The 21,299-nt window shown below is 63.7% G+C and overlaps 6 protein-coding genes across 6 annotated transcripts; 5 read left to right on the forward strand and 1 right to left on the reverse strand.

Moving 5' to 3' along the window:
- Positions 1-50: 50 nt before the first annotated feature.
- Positions 51-7,226, forward strand: CHLRE_12g558200v5 (uncharacterized protein). The gene is made up of 6 exons (XM_043069131.1): positions 51-473; positions 635-714; positions 835-888; positions 1,037-1,193; positions 1,321-3,952; positions 4,078-7,226. The coding sequence occupies exons 1-6, from the start codon at positions 197-199 to the stop codon at positions 6,938-6,940; spliced, it is 6,063 nt and encodes a 2,020-aa protein (XP_042918872.1). The 5' UTR covers positions 51-196; the 3' UTR covers positions 6,941-7,226.
- A 74-nt stretch (positions 7,227-7,300) lies between these two features.
- On the forward strand, positions 7,301-9,192 carry CHLRE_12g558150v5 (uncharacterized protein). The gene is made up of 4 exons (XM_043069130.1): positions 7,301-7,471; positions 7,552-7,715; positions 8,127-8,300; positions 8,562-9,192. Exons 1-4 carry the CDS (start codon positions 7,387-7,389, stop codon positions 8,616-8,618), a joined length of 480 nt encoding a protein of 159 aa, XP_042918873.1. The 5' UTR covers positions 7,301-7,386; the 3' UTR covers positions 8,619-9,192.
- Positions 9,193-9,250: 58 nt separating this feature from the next.
- Positions 9,251-14,581, forward strand: CHLRE_12g558100v5 (uncharacterized protein). The gene is made up of 10 exons (XM_001702770.2): positions 9,251-9,529; positions 9,941-9,985; positions 10,201-10,236; positions 10,585-10,716; positions 10,983-11,042; positions 11,358-11,540; positions 12,164-12,217; positions 12,662-12,820; positions 13,073-13,220; positions 13,539-14,581. The coding sequence occupies exons 1-10, from the start codon at positions 9,419-9,421 to the stop codon at positions 13,745-13,747; spliced, it is 1,137 nt and encodes a 378-aa protein (XP_001702822.1). The 5' UTR covers positions 9,251-9,418; the 3' UTR covers positions 13,748-14,581.
- A 99-nt stretch (positions 14,582-14,680) lies between these two features.
- CHLRE_12g558050v5 (uncharacterized protein) lies at positions 14,681-16,069 on the forward strand. Its single transcript, XM_043069129.1, has 3 exons — positions 14,681-14,888; positions 14,958-15,014; positions 15,361-16,069. The coding sequence occupies exons 1-3, from the start codon at positions 14,787-14,789 to the stop codon at positions 15,427-15,429; spliced, it is 228 nt and encodes a 75-aa protein (XP_042918874.1). The 5' UTR covers positions 14,681-14,786; the 3' UTR covers positions 15,430-16,069.
- Positions 16,070-16,376: 307 nt separating this feature from the next.
- CHLRE_12g558000v5 (uncharacterized protein) lies at positions 16,377-17,889 on the forward strand. Its single transcript, XM_043069128.1, has 2 exons — positions 16,377-16,911; positions 17,452-17,889. The coding sequence occupies exon 1, from the start codon at positions 16,419-16,421 to the stop codon at positions 16,785-16,787; it is 369 nt and encodes a 122-aa protein (XP_042918875.1). The 5' UTR covers positions 16,377-16,418; the 3' UTR covers positions 16,788-16,911; positions 17,452-17,889.
- A 445-nt stretch (positions 17,890-18,334) lies between these two features.
- On the reverse strand, positions 18,335-21,270 carry CHLRE_12g557950v5 (uncharacterized protein). The gene is made up of 7 exons (XM_001702794.2): positions 21,035-21,270; positions 20,752-20,953; positions 20,480-20,557; positions 20,151-20,224; positions 19,664-19,786; positions 19,077-19,274; positions 18,335-18,752 (listed from the first exon to the last, which is right to left on the reverse strand). The coding sequence occupies exons 1-7, from the start codon at positions 21,164-21,166 to the stop codon at positions 18,675-18,677; spliced, it is 885 nt and encodes a 294-aa protein (XP_001702846.1). The 5' UTR covers positions 21,167-21,270; the 3' UTR covers positions 18,335-18,674.
- Positions 21,271-21,299: the final 29 nt, after the last annotated feature.

Here is a 21,299-nt window from a genome sequence, read left to right on the forward strand (position 1 = left end):
CGACGATTGCACCGCTCGGGAGTCCGAGCATGGTCCCTGTTGGAGTCTGAGCAAAGAACCGACTGCATTTTCCCACGCAGCGGAGGTATATGACTCACTGTAACATAAAGATGACTTACACGCCTGCCACTGCCTCGCGCAGCGTATGTTTGACCACATTGACCCGCGAATCTCGCTCGACACCAGTATGAACAATATGGCAGTACCGCAATCAAGTGATGACGAAGTATTGGAAGAATTTCCACTCCGCGGAGCCGGCGAGGCGGATGGAATTCCCAGCTCTGCTGCGCCGCGGGCAGCGAGCGCAAGGCCAGCGAAGCGGCGAGCGGTCTGGCTGCAGTGCTTTGCGCCTCGTGTGAATGAGCCGCCGAGCCCGCCTCGGCCTCAGGCGGGCCCCAGCGTCAGCGGCTCCTCCTCAACCCTGTCCCGCGTGGCCCTGTCAAGTGACGCCGTGCTTTACGCCCGGCCCAACGGTGGGCGTTGCGGAGGCCCCTGTGTAATGTTCTGGTGTATCGATGAGGTTTGAGTGCGCGGGTTGCGGTAGAAGTGCCGTGCGGCCCTGGGGGTGCGGATGTAGGCCGCTGTCGAGTGCCTCGAACACGCTGGCTGACCTGTCGCCTTGGCCGGCCCTCAGGCCGAATGCGGCTTCCTTTCTCGGACATCGCGGGCGCCCAGCTCAAGTGGATCGAGGTCGGGGGAGCGCGTGCCAGCAAGGTACGCACTGGGCGGAGCGACAGCACACGATGCGGCCAGACAGCGATAGGCTCAGGGACGGGCTCGGTCACACAGCCCTGCACTGGACAGATACTTAAAGCCGGTGTCCCCAATTCGCAGGTCATCGTCTCCCGCAGAGGTGGCGGGGACCCGCTGTACATTCGTGGACTCAAGGTATGCGGGGCTATCTTCCCACCAGCATTGTGTGTCCTTGCGCGGCGGCTTTGCTCCGTGACGCCTAAAGCAGCAAAACAGGAATATGCCGGGGCGGGGCGAGCAAGAAACGTTTGACTGCTACTGGTGTCGGACTGGGACTTCGCAGGAGCCTCAGGCGTTCGTCGACGCACTGAATAAGCGCCTCCAGGAGACGGCTGGGACAGCAGGCAGCGTCACCACGACCGCCACGTCCAGTGGCGGGACGCTAAGCGCTTCGGAGCCGGCCGTCCCGCACAAGGCCGCGGAGCTGGAGGAGGCGGCAGGTGGGCAGTGGCGCGGTTCCGGACAGCGTGTATGCTGTGGGGGGCCGGTTGTGCGCTGGGCGTGCTTGGGCTGCATTTCTTCACCAGCTTTACGAAGCCGTTGGCTATGTGTGGATTGCTTGTACAGGGGCTGCAAAACAGGGACCGGCCAGGCAGCTATTCAAGGGCCAGGGGGATGCCGCTGCTGCCTCGACGGCGCCCGCCAGCGCTGCCGCTGCAGGGCCGGCACCAGCCGTAGCAGTAGCGGCCCTGGCCAACGGGTATGCACACTCAGAAATCACTCCTGCGGGGTCGGATGACGAGGAGGGCAAAGGCGCTACGCAGCAGCAGGAGCGGCCACAGCCGCAGCAGCACCATATTGTGCCCCAGGAGCAGGAGGCTGCACTCACCATTTCTAAAGCAGTGCCTGAGCCACCACAACGGCAGCGGGCAGATGCGGCTAGCGCTGCGCAATCAGCGTCGAAGCCGTCTCAGGATCAGCTGCCCGAGCACCAGGAGGGAGCCGCGCCGGCGCTGGCCTCTTCTTCACAGCCGCTAAGCACGCCGCCCGGGCAGCCCGACGTTACGCCGCCTCTGGGCTACTCCCATTCTGTGCCCTCGACCTTACCTAGCTCCACGGCGGCGGCCGCAACGGCCGGTGCGGCGGCAGCGGCCGCGCGGGACCGGGCATCAACTGGCGGTGCGGGCGGCGCCATGACGTCGCTTAGCCCCTTTGCCACGAGCCCGGCTCAGCAGTCCGCGGCCGCAGCCATCCATGCGTCGCCGTCCTCGCCGTCGATGGTCCTGGCGGCTAACTCGCACCGGCATCATAAGGCGCCCGCGAGCGCCGGCGGCGGCGGCGGCGGCATCGCACGCCGCTCGGCGGCGGCGCAGCGGAGGGTGTCCGCGCCGGGGCAGTCACCACTGGGCGACAGGGTCAGCGTCGGAGCCTCCCAGTCGCCCACCGCCAGCGGGTCTGTGAAGCAGCCGGAGCGGTCCGGCCCGCCGCCGCCGCCGGCCGTACCCGAGGACTCCTTCACAGAGGCCGGTGCGGCGGGGGCGCGCAGCGGCAGGCCGGTGGTGACGGCCTCTGGCGTGTCCACGCCGGCTACCATCGCCACGTTGCCGTCCGGCCCGGTCCGGTACTCACCACTTCCGCCGCCGCCAGTGCCGGCCGAATCGTACACATTTCCGCCCTCCTCTTCGGCGGCGCTCAGCCTGCCGCCTCTGTCAGCCTCAGCACCACGCTTTGTGGCGGGCGGGCCGCCACCACCCATGGCAGAGGACTCGATCATGGTGGGCGCCGACTCCTGTTCTCGGTCGCAGCCAATGGCGGCTTCGCCACAGGCCAGCACTGCCGCTGGCCCCACAGAAGGCGCCGCCAGGGCCACATCCACCTCGGCCCCGGCACCGGCGCGTGGGTCAAGCCTCATTCAGGTGTCGTCATTGTCCCCTGTGATTGGAGTTGCAGCCTCGCCAGCCGCGGCCTCATCAGGGCTTGAGGCTGCAGCGGCCGCAGCAGGTGTTGGGACGGTGGCAGGGATAGCGGCATCGCAGGCTGCCGCAGCGCGCCGCCCTGCGGTGACGTTGGAGCCGCCGGCTTGGACGCCTGGGCAGGAATCTCCCGAGTCCACACCGCGACTGCAGGCAACCCCGACCTCCAGCCCAGGGGGTTCGCGGCAGCGGCACCAGCAGCAGCAGCAACAACAGCGCTCGCCAGATGCCTCGTCACCGGCGCGGGGCCTTGGGGGTGGGGGCCTGCCTCAGCGCGGGCCGTCTCGGAGCGCCTCCGCACGAGCCTCGGAGCAAGGGAGCAGCGGCTCGCCGGCAGCGGCGGCGGCCTCCACGCGTGCGGCCCCTGACGCCTCCGCACTGACGCCTGTGTCAAATCCGCATCGGCAGCAGAGCCCCGCGCAGGCGCCCGTGCCGCTGGACTACGGCAACAGCCTGGCGGCAACGGTTGTGGCGCCGCTGACGCTGATTGGGCTGTCCGCGGTGGCGGCCATGACCGCCATCGCGGCGGGCGCTGTGGCGTCATACAACGCCGCCGCCCTCGCCAGCCCAGGCGCGTCCTCCGCCTACTCCTACCCGCAGCCGTACATGCACCCGCACCAAATGCGGGACGGCGGCCACGCGGGCGTGCACATCCGCAGCGCCACCCCTACAGCAGCCAGCGGTGCCATGCCCCGGCAGGCGGGCGCGGAGGGTGAGGTCGAGGCTGCTGGTGGCGGACTGGAGCGGGAGGCGGCCTTCGTGGCCGAATCGGGCGAGGGCGCATGGTCGGTGGCCGCATTCGCGCGGCGGCGGCGGCCACTGCATCTTTCCGAGACGCCGGTGCGCGTGCTTTTCAGCTTGGCGCAGGCGGGAGAGGTGGAGGTGGAGGTGGAGGCAGCCAGCGCTAGCGCTAGCGCTCGTTCCGTGCCGCTAGCGCTCGCTCCGCGCTTTGCGGAGACTGGGATACAGACGGAGCCGCTGCGCGTCTCGGCAGCCACGAGTCCGATGCGGCCAGGCACGGCCTCCGTTGCCATGGACTCGCCGCACCTCACCGAGAGCCCCACGCAGCGTGTGTACGTCTATGACGGCCGGCCGGCGTCTTTCGCCGGCGTGAGCTCGCTATCGGACCCTGCGGCATCATCCTCGCCGGTTTCCGCAGAGTTGGCGCCGGGTGCTGATGCTGAGGCGGCCGCATCTGGCGGGGCCCCGCGCGGCGCACAGGACTGGTACATGACGTCGACGAGCGGGGCAGCGGCGGAGCCGCGTGCCGGCAGCTTCGACCTCAGGTGCGGCAATCGGGCGCAAGGTGTGCGTCTGAGGCAAAACCTGATGTGTGATGGTTAATGGCGCCTTCAGCCACAGAGCTTTACCTCTAATGTTGCCGAAATGCCTACTGTTTTCGGTTCTACAGGGGCAACAGCGACCTTAGCCTACCGTCGCCCACCGCGAGCTACAGCAGCAGCAATGCCGTTGCCGGCGTAAGCCCTGCCGCAGCCGCCGGCCTGACTGCTGCTGCTGTAGCGGGCGCAGCGGCGTACGGGGCCTCCGCGAGCGGCGCCTACCCTTACCGTGTCAGCTATCCGCCGCGACACTACGGGGGGGTGCACAGCGAAGGCATGTTTATGACCGATAGCGAAAACCTCGCAACAGCCAGCCCTGCTGAAGACGCGGCGTCATCGGGGTTCGTGGGCGCCAGCCGGTCCGCACCAGCGCCTATGCCCGCGGCATCGGGCTCGCCGACATCCTCGTCAGGGCCCTCCGAGGCGTCTCAAACCAGCACCTCTGTCTGCACCCACGGCCCCGTGCCGGCGATGTGCGCATTCGTGGCGGCGGCGGAGTCCTCCGCCGCCGCCGCTGCTGTGGCGGCACCTGCCTCGCCATCTGCAGGAGGTGCTGCTGCGGCGCAGGGGGGCCACCATGCGCGTCTGGACGGCATGGGCTCGCGGCCGTCCACCACCACGTCCCCAAGCATCTCCGCCACCACCGTGCCGTCGTCCGTCGCCTCCGCACTCTACTCGCCAATGGCAAGCGGCGCGGGCAGCACTGGCAGCGGCCGCGGCCCCGCCACCGGCGCTGTCGATGGCGCCCCCACGAGCGCACATACTTCAGCAGCCGCGTCGCCATCAGTTGCTGTGGCTGCAGCCGGCGCCGCATTCTTCGAAGGCGGCAGCCCGCAGTGGATGGACTTGCAGCAGCGGCTACTGCCGCCAGGCGACTACAGCGTGTCTGCGGAGGCACCTGTCCTGGGCTCGGCCGCCGCCCGCCACGGCGCGGGGCAGTCGGGCGGCGGCAGCTTGAGCCACTCCCTCAGCCTGCGTGCTGGCACCAGCGCCGGTGGCACGCATGCGTCTGCGGCGGCAACGGCCTCAGCCGGCATGACCAGTAGCCCACGGCCCACGGCTCTGCCTGACATTGGGTTCCCGGAGAACGCGGACGACTGCGCCTGGCTGCTGGCGCCGGCCGCCTCCGCGACTGTGCACGAGTCTGACGGCGGCAGCGCACCCACCCCAACCGCGTCGGCGGCCGCCGCCGCGCGCTCGGCCCGCAGCAGCCCGTTCGCTGGGAACGCCGCAGGCGGCGGCGTGGCAGGCGTTGGTGGTGCTAGCAGCGGCGATAGTCCAGCTGGTGCCGGTGCTGGCGGCGTCAAGGCGCTGGGCGGAAGCGGCAGCGGGGCGTCCAGTCGCCGCTCCAGCTCGGGCAGCTGCGGCGGTGGTCGTGCGGGCGGCGGCTGCAGTGACCCAACCTGGGCTTTCATGGAGGAGCCCGGAAGGTCGCCAGCCGGCGCAGCCGGTGCCGGCGTGTTCGACGGCAGCGCTGCCTTCGGCACCAGCCGTGCTGCAGCGGTTCCGCCCATGTCGCCAGGCCTGTCCGACATCTCTTCCACTGCCTACGGCGCGCCTGCCGGCGGCAACAGGGGCGCCGGCTACTGGCACTCCGGCATCAGCACCGCCAGTGCCTCGCCGTTTGGCACGCCCGCCAAGCCGGCAGGCGCATCCGGTCCCGCCGCTGGTGCTGGCGCCTCTGCCAGCCCTGCGCCGGCGCCGTTCGTGAACCCGCTGTTCGTCACGCCGTCAAAGGACGCGCGTGCGTCGGGCCGGTCGATTGAGAGGAGCGACAGCGGCGGTGACATCGCTCTGCCGCTGCTGCCGTATGGTGGGGTGGCCGCCGTGGCGGCGGCGGCGGCGGCAGGCTACGCTACTGGCGGCGGGCGGCACGGTGGCACAGGTAGTGGCGATGGTGACGGCGACGGCTCTCTATCATATACCTCCTCCGCCGGGCCTTCCACCTACGCCGGCAGTGTGGGAGCGGCGGGGCCGGTGCCTTGGGCTGCGGGCGGCAGTGGCACGTCAGCAAGTGTAGGTGCTCCCTTCGGCACGCCGCAAGGGCCCGCAGGCGCGCAGCTGTACCCGCAGCTGCAGCAGCACCAGCACCAGCAGCAGCTGAACCCGGCACACGCGGCTTGGACGGGCGTGCCGCCGCAATGGCAGGCGCCGGGACTGCCGCACGCGAGCCCGCTCATGGTCCTGAATCCCATGTATGCTCAGGAACAGGCCGCAGCCGCTTCCTCCTCCTCAGCCGCGCAATCCACTGCTGTGTCGCCTGGCGTAGACGCTGTCTCAGACCCCGCGTTTGCGACAGCGACGCACTCGCAGCCGGCCCCGCCGGCGCGGCAACCGCCTCTGGGTTGGGGCAGCCCGGCTTTTCGCACGGCCGGCAGCGGCAGCACCGGTGGCGGCTCGCAATCCACGCCGCTGGGCTGGGGCAGCCCTACCTTCCCCGCGCCCGCAAGTCCAGCACGCGGTCTGCAGCAGCAGTACCCGCAGCACCCCCAGCCCTCGCAGCAGCAGCAGCAGCAGCAGCAGCCGGCGGCTGCCTGGTCCACACCACAGGTCGCTGCTCAGCAGCAGGCGCCCATGCTGTTTTCCGGCGCGGACTCGGCGGCGGCGGCAGGCGCAGCCGCGCACGTGGACGGCCAGGCCGTCGTGACGCCTCGTCAGGGTGGCGTGAATGGCGGCGAGGGCTTGCTGTCAACTCCCAAGCAGCAGCCGCTAGCGCAGGCGTGGGGCTCGCAGCTGACCTCGCCAATGAGCAGCGTGCAGGGCTCGCCAAATAGCCAGCAAGCCAAGCACGCGGCCGCGCTGTTGCGCAACGCCAATGACGCAGTGGATGAGGCGCGGACGCTGGTCTCCCGGGGGGACGAGGCGTGGCTCCAGCACGTTGCCGAGACGCTGGCAGCGGTGCAGAACGCGATTGACGCGCTCAAGTGGCAGTAGGTGTCGTGTGTGGTTACAAGTTGCCGGACCATGCTTTGGTGTCATGCATTGTGCATCGTCTTTCATAGTACATAGTCATGCAATTCATATGTATACGTACTTGTACCGCTAGATGACGGAAGACTGCTGGGGGGAGAGGCGGGCAGTCGAGTGCGGGGGCTGGGGGATGAGGGATGAGAGGCCGTGCCGTCATGCCATCTGGAGGCCCTGCTAACGATTATGCAACCCCGTATGCACATTTGCATAAACGCATATTGTGAAGATGATTTTGTAAGTAACAACGACGGATACGAGCGAGTAGTTTGCAAATCAATATGTCAGCAACACGAGCCTCGCTTCTTGCTGCCTCGTTGCTAGGCCGATCAAGCACGATCGGCTGCTTAAAACTAGCTCCCCTGGAGCAGTTAGCGTGCGCTCGAGGATGTGCGACAGCGGCAAACGAAGCGATGGAAGCTGCGGCAAGCACCAGCGGGAGAGAGGCAACAGCCCCTGGCTGGATTGGTCGCGAACTCAAACCGGGCAAGAAGAAAGGTGGGCGTTAGATGCCCGGCGTCTGTCAGCGTGGCTACATTCTCACAACCGAAATTTCTTGCTCCATCACCATCAATCAGACCCGCCTTTGTCGTGGATGTACCTGCGGGAAGCCCCTGATGGAACCAAGACGCTAATGCCGTGGTCGGAGCGGCTCATTTGGGGCGGCGTGCTGGGCGGGATAGCGTACTTCTTCGTGCCTCGAATTTACAACGCGCGGAAAAAGGCCGCAGAGGAGGAGGAGGTGAGCGTGATTCTGAGGACCTGCAGGCGGAGCGAGCGCGGGCTGTGCTTTCGCGTTGGGGTTGGGGTTAAGGTTGGGGTTGCTGGCCGTGTACGTGCCTTCGCCCCATGCTCCTGGGGGGCTTGTCATGCGGCTGCGTGCCAGCCATGCCTCGTCTCATGCTCGTTGGTCCGACAGACCCGCACCTGCCAAGCCGACTGCCCAGCCACCGAGTTCGTCAGCCTTAGAAGCTGGGAAAGCAAACCGTACGGTATTCTAGGGGTTAGCTCTTGCCCAGCTGGGCCCTGTACCATGGCGTTGCGCCCCATCATCAGCCCGGCGCCCATCCCTCAAGCTCCTGCAACCACACACCGGCGCAACCGCCCCAACCCCCATTAACTCACCTTGTCATCCCGCGTTTCTCCCGTCCAGGCTTCCAAGGTGCGGGAGGCGGAGCTGAAGACGCGGCGACTGACCGCCATCCGCGTGCTGCTATCCAACAAGGACTGGCTGAGCGCGGACGCGGAGGCCTTCGAGGGGCTGAGCCCCAAGCAGATCGCCGAGTTCATGAAGGAGCACGGCATCAATGCAGACGACCCCTTCGAGGTGCGGTAATGGATGGGGAGTAGGGGGTAAGGAGTAGGGGGTTGGGACAGGGGGTAAGGATAGGGAGTAGGGACAGGGAGTCGGCGCAGGCTTTAGGTGTCAGGCACGGGGAGGGGGACAGGTGGTGGAAAGGAGATGATGGGGATGTTGCACGGGCGTGTCGGCTTGATGATGTCGGGGTGGGGGTGCAGGTACTGGTGCTTCTGCCGCACTGAAACCTATAACTCGCCTCTTGCGCCCTTTGAACCTTTGCCTGAGCAGGGGATGTCGCCCGAGGAGATCGACGCCTTCGTTGCGAAGACTGGCATGCAGATATGATGAGGTCGAAGTCAGCAACTCGGACAGCCGGGCATGGACGTAGATTGCTCTGGAGCGGGAGCCGATGCCGGCAGCGGAGCAAGCAGCGGGCAGCAGTGGTGGGTGTGGGGAGTAAAATGGAATCGGCTTTGACGCAGTAGGCGGTGTGTGGGGCGTGGGGGTGAGCGGCTATTGTAGGCGTGCGCCTGAGCCGCTGACTGTAGGACAGCAGGAGGCCGTGTGATGTGGATGCCCGACGGGCTAATATAGACAAGCCTCGTGATGCTGTGGCCGGGCTTTTTAGCATCATGGACCCCGATGGAGGGTAGTCGCGAGGATGCCGGGAAAAGGTGCAGTGCTGCCCGTTGGGATAGCGGTTACGGCCTGTTCTACCGCAGACACTGGTGATGCAGAGTTTAGGGGATAGCATGTAGACTTGTGATTGGGTAAGCAGGGCGGTGGCAGGGCATGAAGGAGTAGCGTATGAGGCAAAGGGAAAGCCTCATCTTGAAGTGTATCAGGTGGGATTCGCGCGCGGTTTCTGCATGGGGGTTGCATGGCGGCCCGGAACTCCGTTGTTAAGCCCCTTGCTTCACGCCCTGTTCCCCATAAGCATAACCACTTGTTCACGCACTTGCGGAACTGTGAACCTTATTTCGCCCGCCGCCCCCAGCCGCCCGACTTAGTGGGACTGCCGCCTGCAACTACTCTGCGTACGCTTTGCCGTGGCTTACTCGCTTCGTAACGTTGTTAGTGGCTTAGAGTTGCCAAGGGTTGCGCAGCGGCAAAAAGCCTTGCCGATCGTTCAGAGTCGCAAGAAAATGTCGTCGTCGCCAAAGTCCGCGGAGAAGGTGTCCGATCTGGACGGCCGTCCTCCGGAGAGCACCGACTTCGCCAACTACTTCTGCACCTATGCATACATCTACCACCAGGTGCGCGCCATCCGGTCCCGAAAGCGCCTCCTTGACGGGTTTTAAGGCGGTTGCCTACATAGTCTGTATTTTTATGTATATTGCAATTGTTGGGAAGGCTCGCGGTTGCCGGTCACGTTGGTTTAGTTCGCCGGCGCCGGTTTCGGTGTTTGGGCGCGCCAGGCGTGCGTGGGGAAGACCTCAACCCTGTAACTATCAATCCATGCGGGCAATGAGTTCGTTGTCAGAGTCCCAAACGCTGATCTGTACTGTGCGCTCTGGCCCGTGCGCGGGAGGGGGAAAGTCAGCACCACCACGCTTACCCTCTCATTCACCAGAGCTTCACCAAACCCAGCAGCCTGCCCTGCTCCGCCCTTGCTGCATTCTAACCTCTCTTCGCCCGCCGTATCCCCTCACCGAAACCCCTCACAGAAAGACATGCTTGAGGACCACAAGCGCACCGGCGCCTACTACCAGGTGTGCTTGCGTGTTGTGTGAATGTGCGCGCGCGCTGTGTTTCGGCTTGCTTGCTTGTTTCGGCTTGCTCGCTTTGTCATACCGTCGCGCGTAACCTGCCGTACGGGTGATGGGGTCCCTGTCAGGTGCATCTCTTGTGCTCTTGTCGGGCGCTGTTCCGCGTGCCAGAAGCCCTCGCCTAACCCTGCATATCCCCCGGCCTCGGTAACCTTCAGGCCGTGCTGTCCAACAAGCGCCAGTTCCAAGGGAAGGTGAGGACCGGCACAAGGCGGGCGGGCACAGGGAGGAGGGCACAGCGAGGGTGCAACAGGCGGCAGGCAGCAGCAGTAGCAGAAGAGAATGGGCTAGGCAGGGGGCGGGGTTGCAACGGCTTTGACCAGGCTGGGAGCCTGGACCGACTAGATTAGGCCGGGTTAACGGCTCAGCAACAGATGGCTGCAGCACACGGCAGCAAGCAAGCAAGCAATGGAGCAGTCCTGCGCGCAGCCGCGGCTTGTTCCAAACCCTTTATGCGTTCCCCTCCACCCCACGCATCCATCCCCTGCTAACTCTCTCCTTCCCCACCTCTCCCCCACCTCTGCCCCACCCACCTCCCTCAGGTGGTTCTGGACGTGGGCACGGGCAGCGGCATCCTGGCGCTGTTCGCGGCCAAGGCCGGCGCCAAGAAGGTGTACGCGGTGGAGGCGACCAACATGGCCAAGAATGCTCGGCTGCTGGTGGAGCACAACAAGGTGCGTGTGCGTGGGTGGGAGTGGATGAATCATGTCCAAAAAGGGGGGATGGAGGGGGTAATGGGGCGAGGGCGAGGTAGGAGCGGGAGGGGAGGAGTGTTTCGCAATCCTGAACGTGGGTCTTCGGTCCTCACCAGGCCCGTGTGGCACGGGGGCGGTGGGCTGCCATCACAGGGAGCGCCGTGCATACACGCCCCATGTCGAGCCCGGCCTGACCACCTTCCCTCCCGATTCCCTCCCTCCTCCTCGCCCCCCCCCCCCCTCAGATGAGCCACGTGGTGGAGGTGATCCAGGGCACCATCGAGTCCATCGAGCTGCCCGAGAAGGTGGGCGGGGGTGTGTGTAGCCACTCATGCGAACGGTTTGTATGAAACATGGAACGGGGGACGGGAGGATGTGCCGGGGCACAGGATGGGGGAAGGGGGAGGAGGAGGGGCGGCATTGTCCCAAAGTTGTGGAGCGGAGGACAACTGGGGCTGGGGGTTCGGGACACACAAGTGTGGTTGCGTGGACTGCCCTTCATGCCATGTCTGCAACCTCCTCTGCCCTCCCCAGTTCCATGTTTCACACCACCCCTTCGCATGAACAGCTATCCCCCCTCATGCTCCTCCTCCTCCCCACCCGCCCCCTGCTGCCCACAGGTGGACATCATCATCTCGGAGTGGATGGGCTACTTCCTGCTGCGCGAGTCCATGCTGGACTCAGTGCTGGTGGCGCGCGACCGCTTCCTGGCGCCCGGCGGCGCGCTGTACCCCTCCCACGCCTCCATTTTCATGGCGCCCATCCGCTCCAACCTGGCGGCGCAGAGGACCTCCGAGTTCCAGGTGGGAGGGTGTGTGTTTGTGTGTGTGTGTGTGTGTGTGTGTGTGTGTGTGTGTGTGTGTGTGTGTGTGTGTGTGTGTGTGTGTGTGTGTGTGTGTGTGTGTGTGTGTGTGCGGGGGCGGGCAGTAGGCGGGCGTGAATGGAGGGGTAGAGTGGCCATGGAAGACCGTGCAGGGCAGTGCGGGGGTAGGCGAGTAGGTGGTTGGGCGTGGTGCGGGGGGCCGGGGCGGAGGAGGTTGGAGAGGAGCTGTGCAGGTAGGGGTGAGGGTGAAGGGAATGAGCTGGTGGAGTGCAGCGAGTCATTTGTCGCGTATGGGGTATAGGGCGTGGGTATAGGGTGTGTTAAGAGTGGGAGTGGGCCGGCGGGGCAGAAGCGCGGGCGGGCAAGGGAGGCGCCCTGTGGTGATGCGGGGGAGCGAGGCCGCGCACCGCCTGGGACTTGGTGCCGCCACCTTGACCGCCACCAGGCATTACCCGCCCACCCTGACTCCAGCGGGCTTCTTACCTGCTTCCCACGTGACGGCCCCCCTAAACCCTATCTCCATCTACCAATCTTTGCGACCCCCGTCTACCATACTCATAGCTAATCATAAATGTAACCCCCCTACCCCCTACCCCCACACAGAACTCCATGGAGGGCTGGGCGGAGTTCCTGCATGAGATGCAGCACTACTACCAGGTGCGGCCGGATGCGGGCGCGTGTGCAGGAGGGGTGGACCAACAAGGGAGCGTTGGAGGCTTGGAATGTTGTAACAGCGGCCGCAGCAGGAGGATGTAGGGCGGGGGAGGAAGGCACTGGACTCGAGGGAGGAGGCGGAGGAGCACTATGGGGGAGGGGCGTGCAGGGTAACTGGAGGCTCGGCTGTTGTCATGTTGGACGGATGGGGTGAAGGCAGGCGGCTGCATGGGCTGGTGCGTAGGCGTTCAGCGCGCCTATGCCTTCCAGTACTCGACACACGCACACGCACTCACCCAGTTACCCATGTCCAGTCGCTGTACACTGTGTGCCACTTCCCTGACTACCCACGCCCCTGCTCCCCCGCTCGATCTCTTGCATTGGGCTCGGTTCAGTTTGGGCTGGTACCTACAACCCCACCCTGCCCTGCCTGTCCCGCCCGCGCAGGTGTCTCTGGACGTCCTGTCTGACGGCTACCGCAGCGAGCAGAAGGACTACTACCTGCACACCAGCCAGTGGACCGACACGCACCCGCAGCAGCTGCTGGGCCCCGCCGCGCCCATCATCAAGTACGACCTGAACAAGCTCACGCTGGACGAGCTCAAGGTGGGGAGAGGCTGAGATGGGCAGAGGGAAGGGAAGGAAGGGGGATAGGGGCTTTGTGGAGCAGGGAAGACTGGAGGGGAGGGAAGGAAGGGGGAGTGCGGCTTGGAGGAGCCGGGGGGAGGAGAAGGCACGAGAGGGGAGGCGTGTTTCCTAGCTTGTGCTCCCTTACACACGCCTGCACGCGCGGGTGGGTGCGCACTCGTTTTGTTTCCCTTTCACCACAACGCGCGCGCACACGCTGTGTCCACGCAGGCCCCCCTGAAGAGCGAGTTCGTGATGCACATGACGGACGGCGGGCCAGTGGACGCGCTGTGCGGCTTCTTCGACGTGCTGTTCAAGGGCAGCGACGAGAACCCCACAGACAACGAGATCCGCCTCTCCACCGCGCCCGACCCCACCGGTAAGGAGCAAAGCGACGAGCCACGCGCTGTGGCACGCGAATGGGCTTGGGGCGGGGCGGGGACTCGGGGCGGGATGGCACGGTTGGGTGCGGGGAAGGGCAACGACGGCCGGATGCATCTGTGGTTGCGGGTGACGTGGCGTGGAGCAGGGGGAGGGGGCGCTGTGGGCATGACGGCGGGCAGCCAGCAGCCCTGTGCAATGCCCCCACCCGGCCGAACCAATGCATGCCTCAGTGCATGCCATACGCTGCTCACCCTTTGTCCCGACTCGCCACCCGACTACCCCACCCAAACTCCCCCACCCGGCCACCCTTCAGGCGCGACGCACTGGGGCCAGCAGACCTTCCCGCTGCACCCGCCCATCGACTGCGCGCCCGGCGACCGGTTGCGCGTGAGCGTGGAGGTGACGCGCCGCGCCGACAACCAGCGCCTGCTGCACGTCAAGGCCGCCGTCAGCGTGGAGGGCAACTCCATCTACGCCGAGCAGAGCAAAACGCCGCGCGAGTTCCGCTGGAACATCGAGTAAACAACGAGGCGGGTTGTGCCAGCGGGGAAAGCAGCACCCAAAGCGTGGAGGGGCTGGCCGACTGGCTGGCTGACGGTGTGGGAGCGCCGTGGTTTTTTTGCGTTGCTTGACATGTGCGCCGTGCGTGGTTTGTCGGTAGTTGGTAGTGTTCTTTGGTTGGGTCGTGTGTGGGTGGGAGGGTGCGCGCCGTGTCGTGAGCCTGCGTTACAATTTTTGGCCGTCTGTGAGTGTTGCTTTCATCGCAAGAAGCTCGAGCGGGGAACTTGGAATGGCAATGGTGCAAGCGGGCCGGGGCGCCGTCGTGTGTGTGCTGCACACCGCCAGGTAGGCTTGGAGGAATCGATCATGCCTTCGCCTGTTGGCTGGGGTGGCAGCCCTGACGCGCGGCCTGGGCTAGGCGAGGGTCCGTCCGTCCGTGTCACCGTTGTGTGTGCATTGAGGCACACAGTGGCACATTCTGACGTTCAGTGGACCCTCGTCGCATTGCGCATGGGTTAGCTAGCCTGGGTGCCCTGTGGTGGGTTTGGGCGACCTTGAGGGCTCTAGAGCTGCGCCCGCCCATCGTAGGTGAGAGCTGGGCAGATGGAGATGGCGGCAGGAGTGTGCGAGTTTATTTTGCTTTGGTTCATTCCCTTTTTGCAAGCCTGGTGTTACTATACGGTGAGGGCCCATAAGTGCATTCAAATGCAGCCTGCGTGTTCCTTTCCTGGCGAGCGGGCTGGCGCGCGGAGGGGGGCGGCTGCGGGTAGCGTCGCTGACGAGGTTGCGCACCATGAAGATAGGATGCCTGGCAGTACGCCCCTGCGGCGTCAAAGCCTGTAACATGGAGCCAACGCCGCCCTAGCTGTGTTCGGTTCAGGCAGTGCGGGCAGGGAGGGCGCAGGCTGCGCGATCCAGAAGAACCATGGGTCCTCTTGTCTACAAGTTCTACCAGAACGCGAGCGAACCGTCGAAGAACACGCGCACTTCTCAAGAACAACAAGTATTAAGTCGCTTGCGATACAGGGCTAGGTCCTCAAGTGTCGTTGCGCTACCGGAAATGGAAGCCAAAAAAGTACCCGGCACGAACCCCGCACAGCTTCGCGACTGGTTTGCGGCGGTTTTTCCTGACCTAGGAGTGGTGCCGAAAGGAGGTTTCAAGGTGAGCCACGACCGGACGCGAGTAAAAGATCGCAACGGAAGACGATTCATTTTTCGGCCGCTCGCGCAGGTGGCCAGCCTCACCGGCTCTCTCAGCCTAAGCCTGCTATTTGCGGGCGGCATATACGTAAGTTTGCTACAAATGGCGGGAAGAGAGACGGTTTGGGACTCCGGGAGCTACCGGCGAGGGACTGTGCACCCGGTGACCGCAGCTGGGGGTCCGCAGCGCACACAGGTCTTATGGGCGCTAGCACTGGGCATAAGAGCTTGCAGAGCACCCGTATGGTTTCTTGCTGTCGCTGCGGTGCCAGAGTGGGCGTGCGGCGTGCGGTGCGTATGGCGCACCAGCGCTCTCATGCGCTCTGTGTCAGTCACCATGTTCAAGCCACCGTCATCCCCATCCCGACGCCGTTGTTGCTGTTCCACACCCACGCCGAACTTGACTATATTGCTTGCGGCTTGCATTCCTGCAGTACCTCAGCACACGGTATGACAACATGCGCTCGGGAGAGGCCAGCGGAGGAGACGACAAGGCCCGGTGATGAGGCCTTGGGCGCTGCGCATTGGCGGAGCTGTTAGCAAATGGGGCGGAGCACCGGAGAGGACAGAATGGATGAGACGGGAAGGCCGGTGGGCTATGCAAAGCGTTGCGCGCATAGCGTTGCGCGCGCCGTGTGGCACATATTGTGGCGATGACATGGCATACGGTAGACTGTCGTGTATTGTATAACCCCTGTGGGGGTTGTGTGTGTGTTGCAGAGTTGTAGGTGAGGCCCGAACGGGAATACCGTACATGCGCGTACATGGCAGCACGCGTACATGGAAAGATGAACGTGTATGGGGGAATTAGATTGAGTTCGAAGGTTATGAAGTTACTGATTTTACGGAGGCGGGGTGGGACTGGGGGCGGGCATGATCGCGCAGGTGGCTAACGGTGTGCAAGGGTGCCGCAGCTCCGAACGACACGGACTGGGGGTTCCGGATGTCACGGATGCAACGAACGTTTACCCAGTTTTACGGTCCCACAATTTGTGATGCCAACAGGGTTGGGCCGTGTCAGACGAGGATAGGTTATCTGTCTGCGCTGTGAACACCGCGCTTGGAGGATCCCGAATTCTGAGTCGGCACTTCATACAATTACGTTCCGTTGTGTCTTTGCATGGTGTGTAATGACCCTGAGGTTATCAAATGGGAACAGCGGCTATGGGAACAGCGGCTATGGGATCGCGGGTGACAAGAGCCTGCAGGGGGTCGGGGGAGGGGGGTCGGGTGGGGTGCTGGCGGCACGGTCGCCGTCAAAGTGTCCACGGTAGCTCTTACGAAAGCAGGCCAGCTCGCCATCCACATACAAAAACCTTAGCAGTTTCTAATGCAAGTTAACTCACCAGGTTCTTTGGGCGAGCGGCGGTGCCGGTCGGAATGAGGCCCCCTGGAGCGAACCGAGCTTTATTTAGCCCCCTTGCGACAACCCATCGACTCATTCTCTGCTGTCCACTGCAACACACATACAAGACATGCGGTAGCAGCATCTATGCCGCTCTACGAGCTGCTCATGCTCGCCAAGCCGTCTCTGCCTCGCGCAGAGATGGTGGCCTTGATCAAGGGTCTGGGCGACCTGGTCTACCGCAATGGCGGCTTCGTGACCTCGCTAAAGAGCTTTGGCGACCAGCATCTAGCCTACGACCTGCGACGCCCCTTTGAGAAGTATGACCGCGCGCACATCTGGCAAATGGACTTCGTGTCCAGCGTCGACGCCATCAAACCCCTCGACCACGGCCTGCATGTCAACAACACCGTTCTACGATGGGTGCTTGTTAAGCGGCCGATGAGCGACAAGTCGGCGGCGGCGCCGGCAGCCGCCACACAAGCTGTTGAAGCCATCGCCCAGCCCCAGCGGTGACCCGGCCCCTCCCTCCACTGCGCCGGCAGCTATTATACTCAATCGTGTGTGGACCTTCTTCACACCAGCAACATATACCCACCTACCTACTTCATGAGCTCCGTGCTGGCGACCCCTCTGACTGGTGAGTGCTGGCTGAGTTCCTTCCCGCTGCAGCGCCTGCTGGCACTCTGCATACGCACGCCATCCACTGCACGCACGATGAGCGAGTGACGATAAAAAAGTTATCCCTGTCGGAATTCACCAAAGGCCGGTGGATCTATGTCGACCATTAGCTCTAACTGACGCTCTGAAGGCTGGCACATACCGCACCGCATCACCCATGCCTCCTCCGCGCATCCGCACTTCGGCAGTGATGAACGGAAATAAACAAGCTCAACAGATCTGAGCTTAATGCTGTGCTGACAACTTCCCCGCTGTACTGAGCCGTCTCCGCTTCGCCATGCACGCCACTTGCACCCGCCCTCTTCCGGCACACTTGCACATACCCCGCCTCGCACCACTCTGTGTGGATGACGATAAACACAAACAACTAAGTCGGATTCCTTCTGATTTCTTTGATGTATGTTGACCGCTGACACACGGGGTCGGCGCAGAGCGCATCGGCACTTATCTTGTTGCGTCGTACTGAATGGTGCCTCCACTCGCGCACGTTTTGCCGCAGATGCCTGGCGTTGCTCCAAGCTTCAGTTTCGAGGTGCAGCGGCAACTGGAGGTCCTTCCATTTTTGGCACTATGTGCTCGATGACTTCATGGTGTATGACTACAGCCGGCCATTGCCGCATCTGTACCTGAGCATTGCGCGTCTGCGTGTTGTATTACTAAGCTGTGTATCTGTGTATCCGGCATGCGCATAGAGTAGGAACAGTGGCGCAGATGCATGTCTGTTCCCGCTAGAATTCAAACGACCATTGATTGAGGTTGATCTAGGATGACGCGTCGCGTCTAGCGGCTGGGATGATGGAGGAGGATGATTGTGAGGACTTGCGGGTCGTTACAGGCAGTAGTGATGTGGAGGCGGCGCTAAGTGGTGGGTACGATATGATGGCAACTTCAGCCAACGCATGCGATAAGGCTGGCTCTGTAAATACAGATGCGCGTCATTATACACGGTCACCCACTCACCCCGTCCAGAGGTTGCGAGTCATTCTGGGTCATCATTACAGGGAGGCTGGCACAGCGGCGCGCTTTGTTGTGGGCTTGTGGCAGTAGGACGCCGGTCGACTGCCTGCAGGTGCGCATCGGCTATGCTATCCGCGCGGTGTGGCGTCGCATTGAGTCTGTGTGGTGCTATCGCCTTGGCCGGGCGCCCGGAGCGTGAGGAATGCGCGTCAGCAAAACATCGACACAACCTGCCAGCTACCGTCGGTACAGTAACAGCGCGCGAACGACGCACCAATGCCTTGTCCCTTCTTGCTACGCATTTATGTGGGCACGGGTGGGAGCCACACACATCGGGACTACGCTTTCCTGCCCCTTGCCATGTTCCATCACGAGGGCAGCGCCAGGCTGGGAGATAAGGCAGCAGGGGCACAGGCTCACCTAGTAATATCAGCCTGTTACATTCCAAGGCCATCCTTCAAACGCCACATGCTTTTTTGAGACGGGACGCCGCCTCTCCAATTCGAGTGCTCCTCCACTCCTCATGTTTGCACCAGCCACCTGCAGCTGCTTGCCCGCCCGGCACCAAACTGACCACTCACCACCAAACTGCTTGGCAGGGTCTGGAAATACGTTGCACAGTACGGGGCTGCGCCAACCTGCCCCTTACTTTGTCCCATCGCATTAAGACCACCACGGATCGCCTTGGGCACCCAGCTTCTAGCCCCATCCACTGCGACCGCTTCAATGCCACGCCACAGCCGCGTGCCTGGCCAGCCGCGCAGCTCAGTCCTTCTTGGGGCCTGCCGACTTGACTTGCGGCCGGAACTGCTCGCCCGCCGGCCGCTGCACGTACAGCTTGTCCTGCGTGGGTAAAGCGTATGTGGAAGCGACGGCAGCATGGCAGTCAGTCGTTGCAGCGCCCAAGCTGGTATCAGGTAATGTGAACGGTGGTGCGCGTTTGCAAACGGGAACAGGACCCCGGCTGGCATGTAGCTAGTCATACAACGCAGGCCATGCCAGCCAGCCGCATGCGGTCACAGGGATTCAGGGTGAAGCTGGCTCGGCGCAGGAGAGGCCGTGACTCCTACACATGCACCCTGCCCGCACTCCGCCTCCGCCCCGGCGCGAACAGCCCCACCAGCCCCACCTCCCACGCCCTGGCCTGCCCCGCCCTGAGCGGCTCACGTCGTCATTGGTCTTGAGCTTGGGCGGCTTGAGCATGCCCGTGCTCTTCTTGTTGCCGCCGCCCTTCAGGTAGTCGTGCCAGCCCGTGACGCGCTGGTCGCGGTTCTTCTCCCAGTTCTGTTCGTGCTCCTTCTTGGCCTTGTGCCGCTCCTTGGCGTCCTTCTCCTTCTCCTCAATCCGCAGCGTCTCCTCTTTTAGCTGCGGCAGCGGGGCAGGCAACACAACGGGAGTTGCGTTACGTGCCGCAGCCCAACAATGTCATCAAAACGAAGCAGCCCTGCGTCGCCCCACAGGCCACACCCAAGACCACCAGCACCCTGCACTGCCCTTGTGCAGTCGGGAGGCGTCTTTCCCTCCAGGTGAGAGAGCACGTCCGCAGGCTTGGTGCGGCTTCAGCTCAGAGCAGCTCAGGGCTGCCACCGCTACCCGTGCCAAACCCACCCACCCGAGTTACCCCTGAATAGACTACCCTCCCTCCCTTCATTGGCAGAAGCCCCTTGATCTAACTCAGCAGCCACACAGCATCATCCCCTCCACAATCATTCCGCCCCCCCCCCCCCTCACCCTAGGCCTATTGCCCCGCTCACCCGCTTGCCCAGCTTGCGCTTGCGCCACTCGCTGCGCGCCAGGACGTCCCGCGACTTCATTTTCCAGCGCTCATGGAACTCGTCCGACTTCTCCCACTCCGCCTCCAGGCCATCTCTCCCGTCCTGCGGGCAGGATTGGTCGGGAGCACATGTTGCGCGCGGTCATGGCAGGAGAAACCATAAGTGCCCGCATTGTTCCCCACCCCGCGCGCGGCTTTTGGTCAGCCCGCCTCCTCTTATGCCGTGTATGCTTTGATGCCAGTGCCTACCACACTTTTCCCGACCCGACGCAGCGCAGTGTGCAAGCCACAATTATGACCCTTCCCAGGCCCAGCCCCGCCAAGCTGATACACATGCCACCCCGCCCCCATCTATTCCGCTACGCGACACCGCACAGCCCCGGTAGCTGCAACACCGCTCCCAACGCCCCGTGCCGGTCCCTTGCCCTCCCCGCCACCATCCTCGTGCTCTCTGCTCAGTCCCTCACCTCGTGCAGCAGCGAGGCCACCCGCACAATGTTGTCGTGCTTGGTCTCCTTCTTGCGCTCCTTGCGCACCTCGTCTGTGTGTGATTGGGGGTATGCGTGAGTATGGTAGAGCCCCGGCGGTTGGGCATATACACACATGCCCTTGCGCACCGCGTCGCAGGTCTCGCTGGCGAATGAAGGCTTTCCCTACTAACCAGGCGGCACCAGTATCCCGTCATGGGCACAGGGCCTGGTGACGCCTGGCGACGGCTGGCAGCGCTCTCGCATGAAGCGCCCATGTCACCCCCCCCCCTGTTATCATCCTGCCGCCTCTGGCGTCTCCCACGCACCTTTGGCCATCTCCAGGAACTTGAGCAGGTTTTCCCGCTTCTCATCGTCCAGGAGCTCCTTCTGCGCCTCGCCCAGGACTGTTTGTGTGAGGGAGTTGCAATAATACCACGTTGCGGAGCTGGCCAAGTAGCCAAGTAGAACGCCGAGACGCTGTACAGGTTGTGGCGTGGAACCCCAGAACCACGTGCCAGAACTCACACACCCGGCGCGGCCCACCATCTTTCCCTCCCTAGCCCGCACAGCACCCAGCCCCCCTTACCCATACACTCACTGTCAAACGCTGTGGACGCCTGCGGGTGCTTGCACTTGTCTGGGTGAACCATGAGGGACAGCTTGCGGAACTGCTTCTTGATTTCCTCTGGCGTGGCGTCAAAATGCAGGTTCAGCTTCTCAAACGGATTGAGCTTGAAGGCCCAAAGGATTCGGTTGACCTCATTATCACGGTCGACCTCTTTGAGGTCGGAGAAGAAGGCCTGCGCACCAGGAGAAGTGGTTGGGCGATGAAGATTCCGCGACTTTGGTTTTGACCGGTGCGCCCACGCTTACACACGCACATTAAGCAAGTCGTCAGGGTCAAGCTCCTCTGGTGGTGGTCGCTCCAGAGGCGCAGCGGCCTTCTCCTCCTCCTCGACTGCTGCCGCTGCTTGGCTGCTCGGTCCTGGCCCCGCCTCGCCCTCCTCACCCATTATAACTATGCTTAAGCAAATCTAGGAATTAGTGACTCTGTACTCTAAAAGCGACGCCCTGTTTGGCTTCCGCTGAGGCGCGAATGGACAAGTGTTTTTGGGCGAGGGGAGGATAAGGTGGCGAACAGGGGAA

The sequence above is a fragment of the Chlamydomonas reinhardtii genome, chromosome 12 (genome assembly GCF_000002595.2).
Source record: "Chlamydomonas reinhardtii strain CC-503 cw92 mt+ chromosome 12, whole genome shotgun sequence".
Taxonomy (NCBI): Eukaryota; Viridiplantae; Chlorophyta; class Chlorophyceae; order Chlamydomonadales; family Chlamydomonadaceae; genus Chlamydomonas; species Chlamydomonas reinhardtii.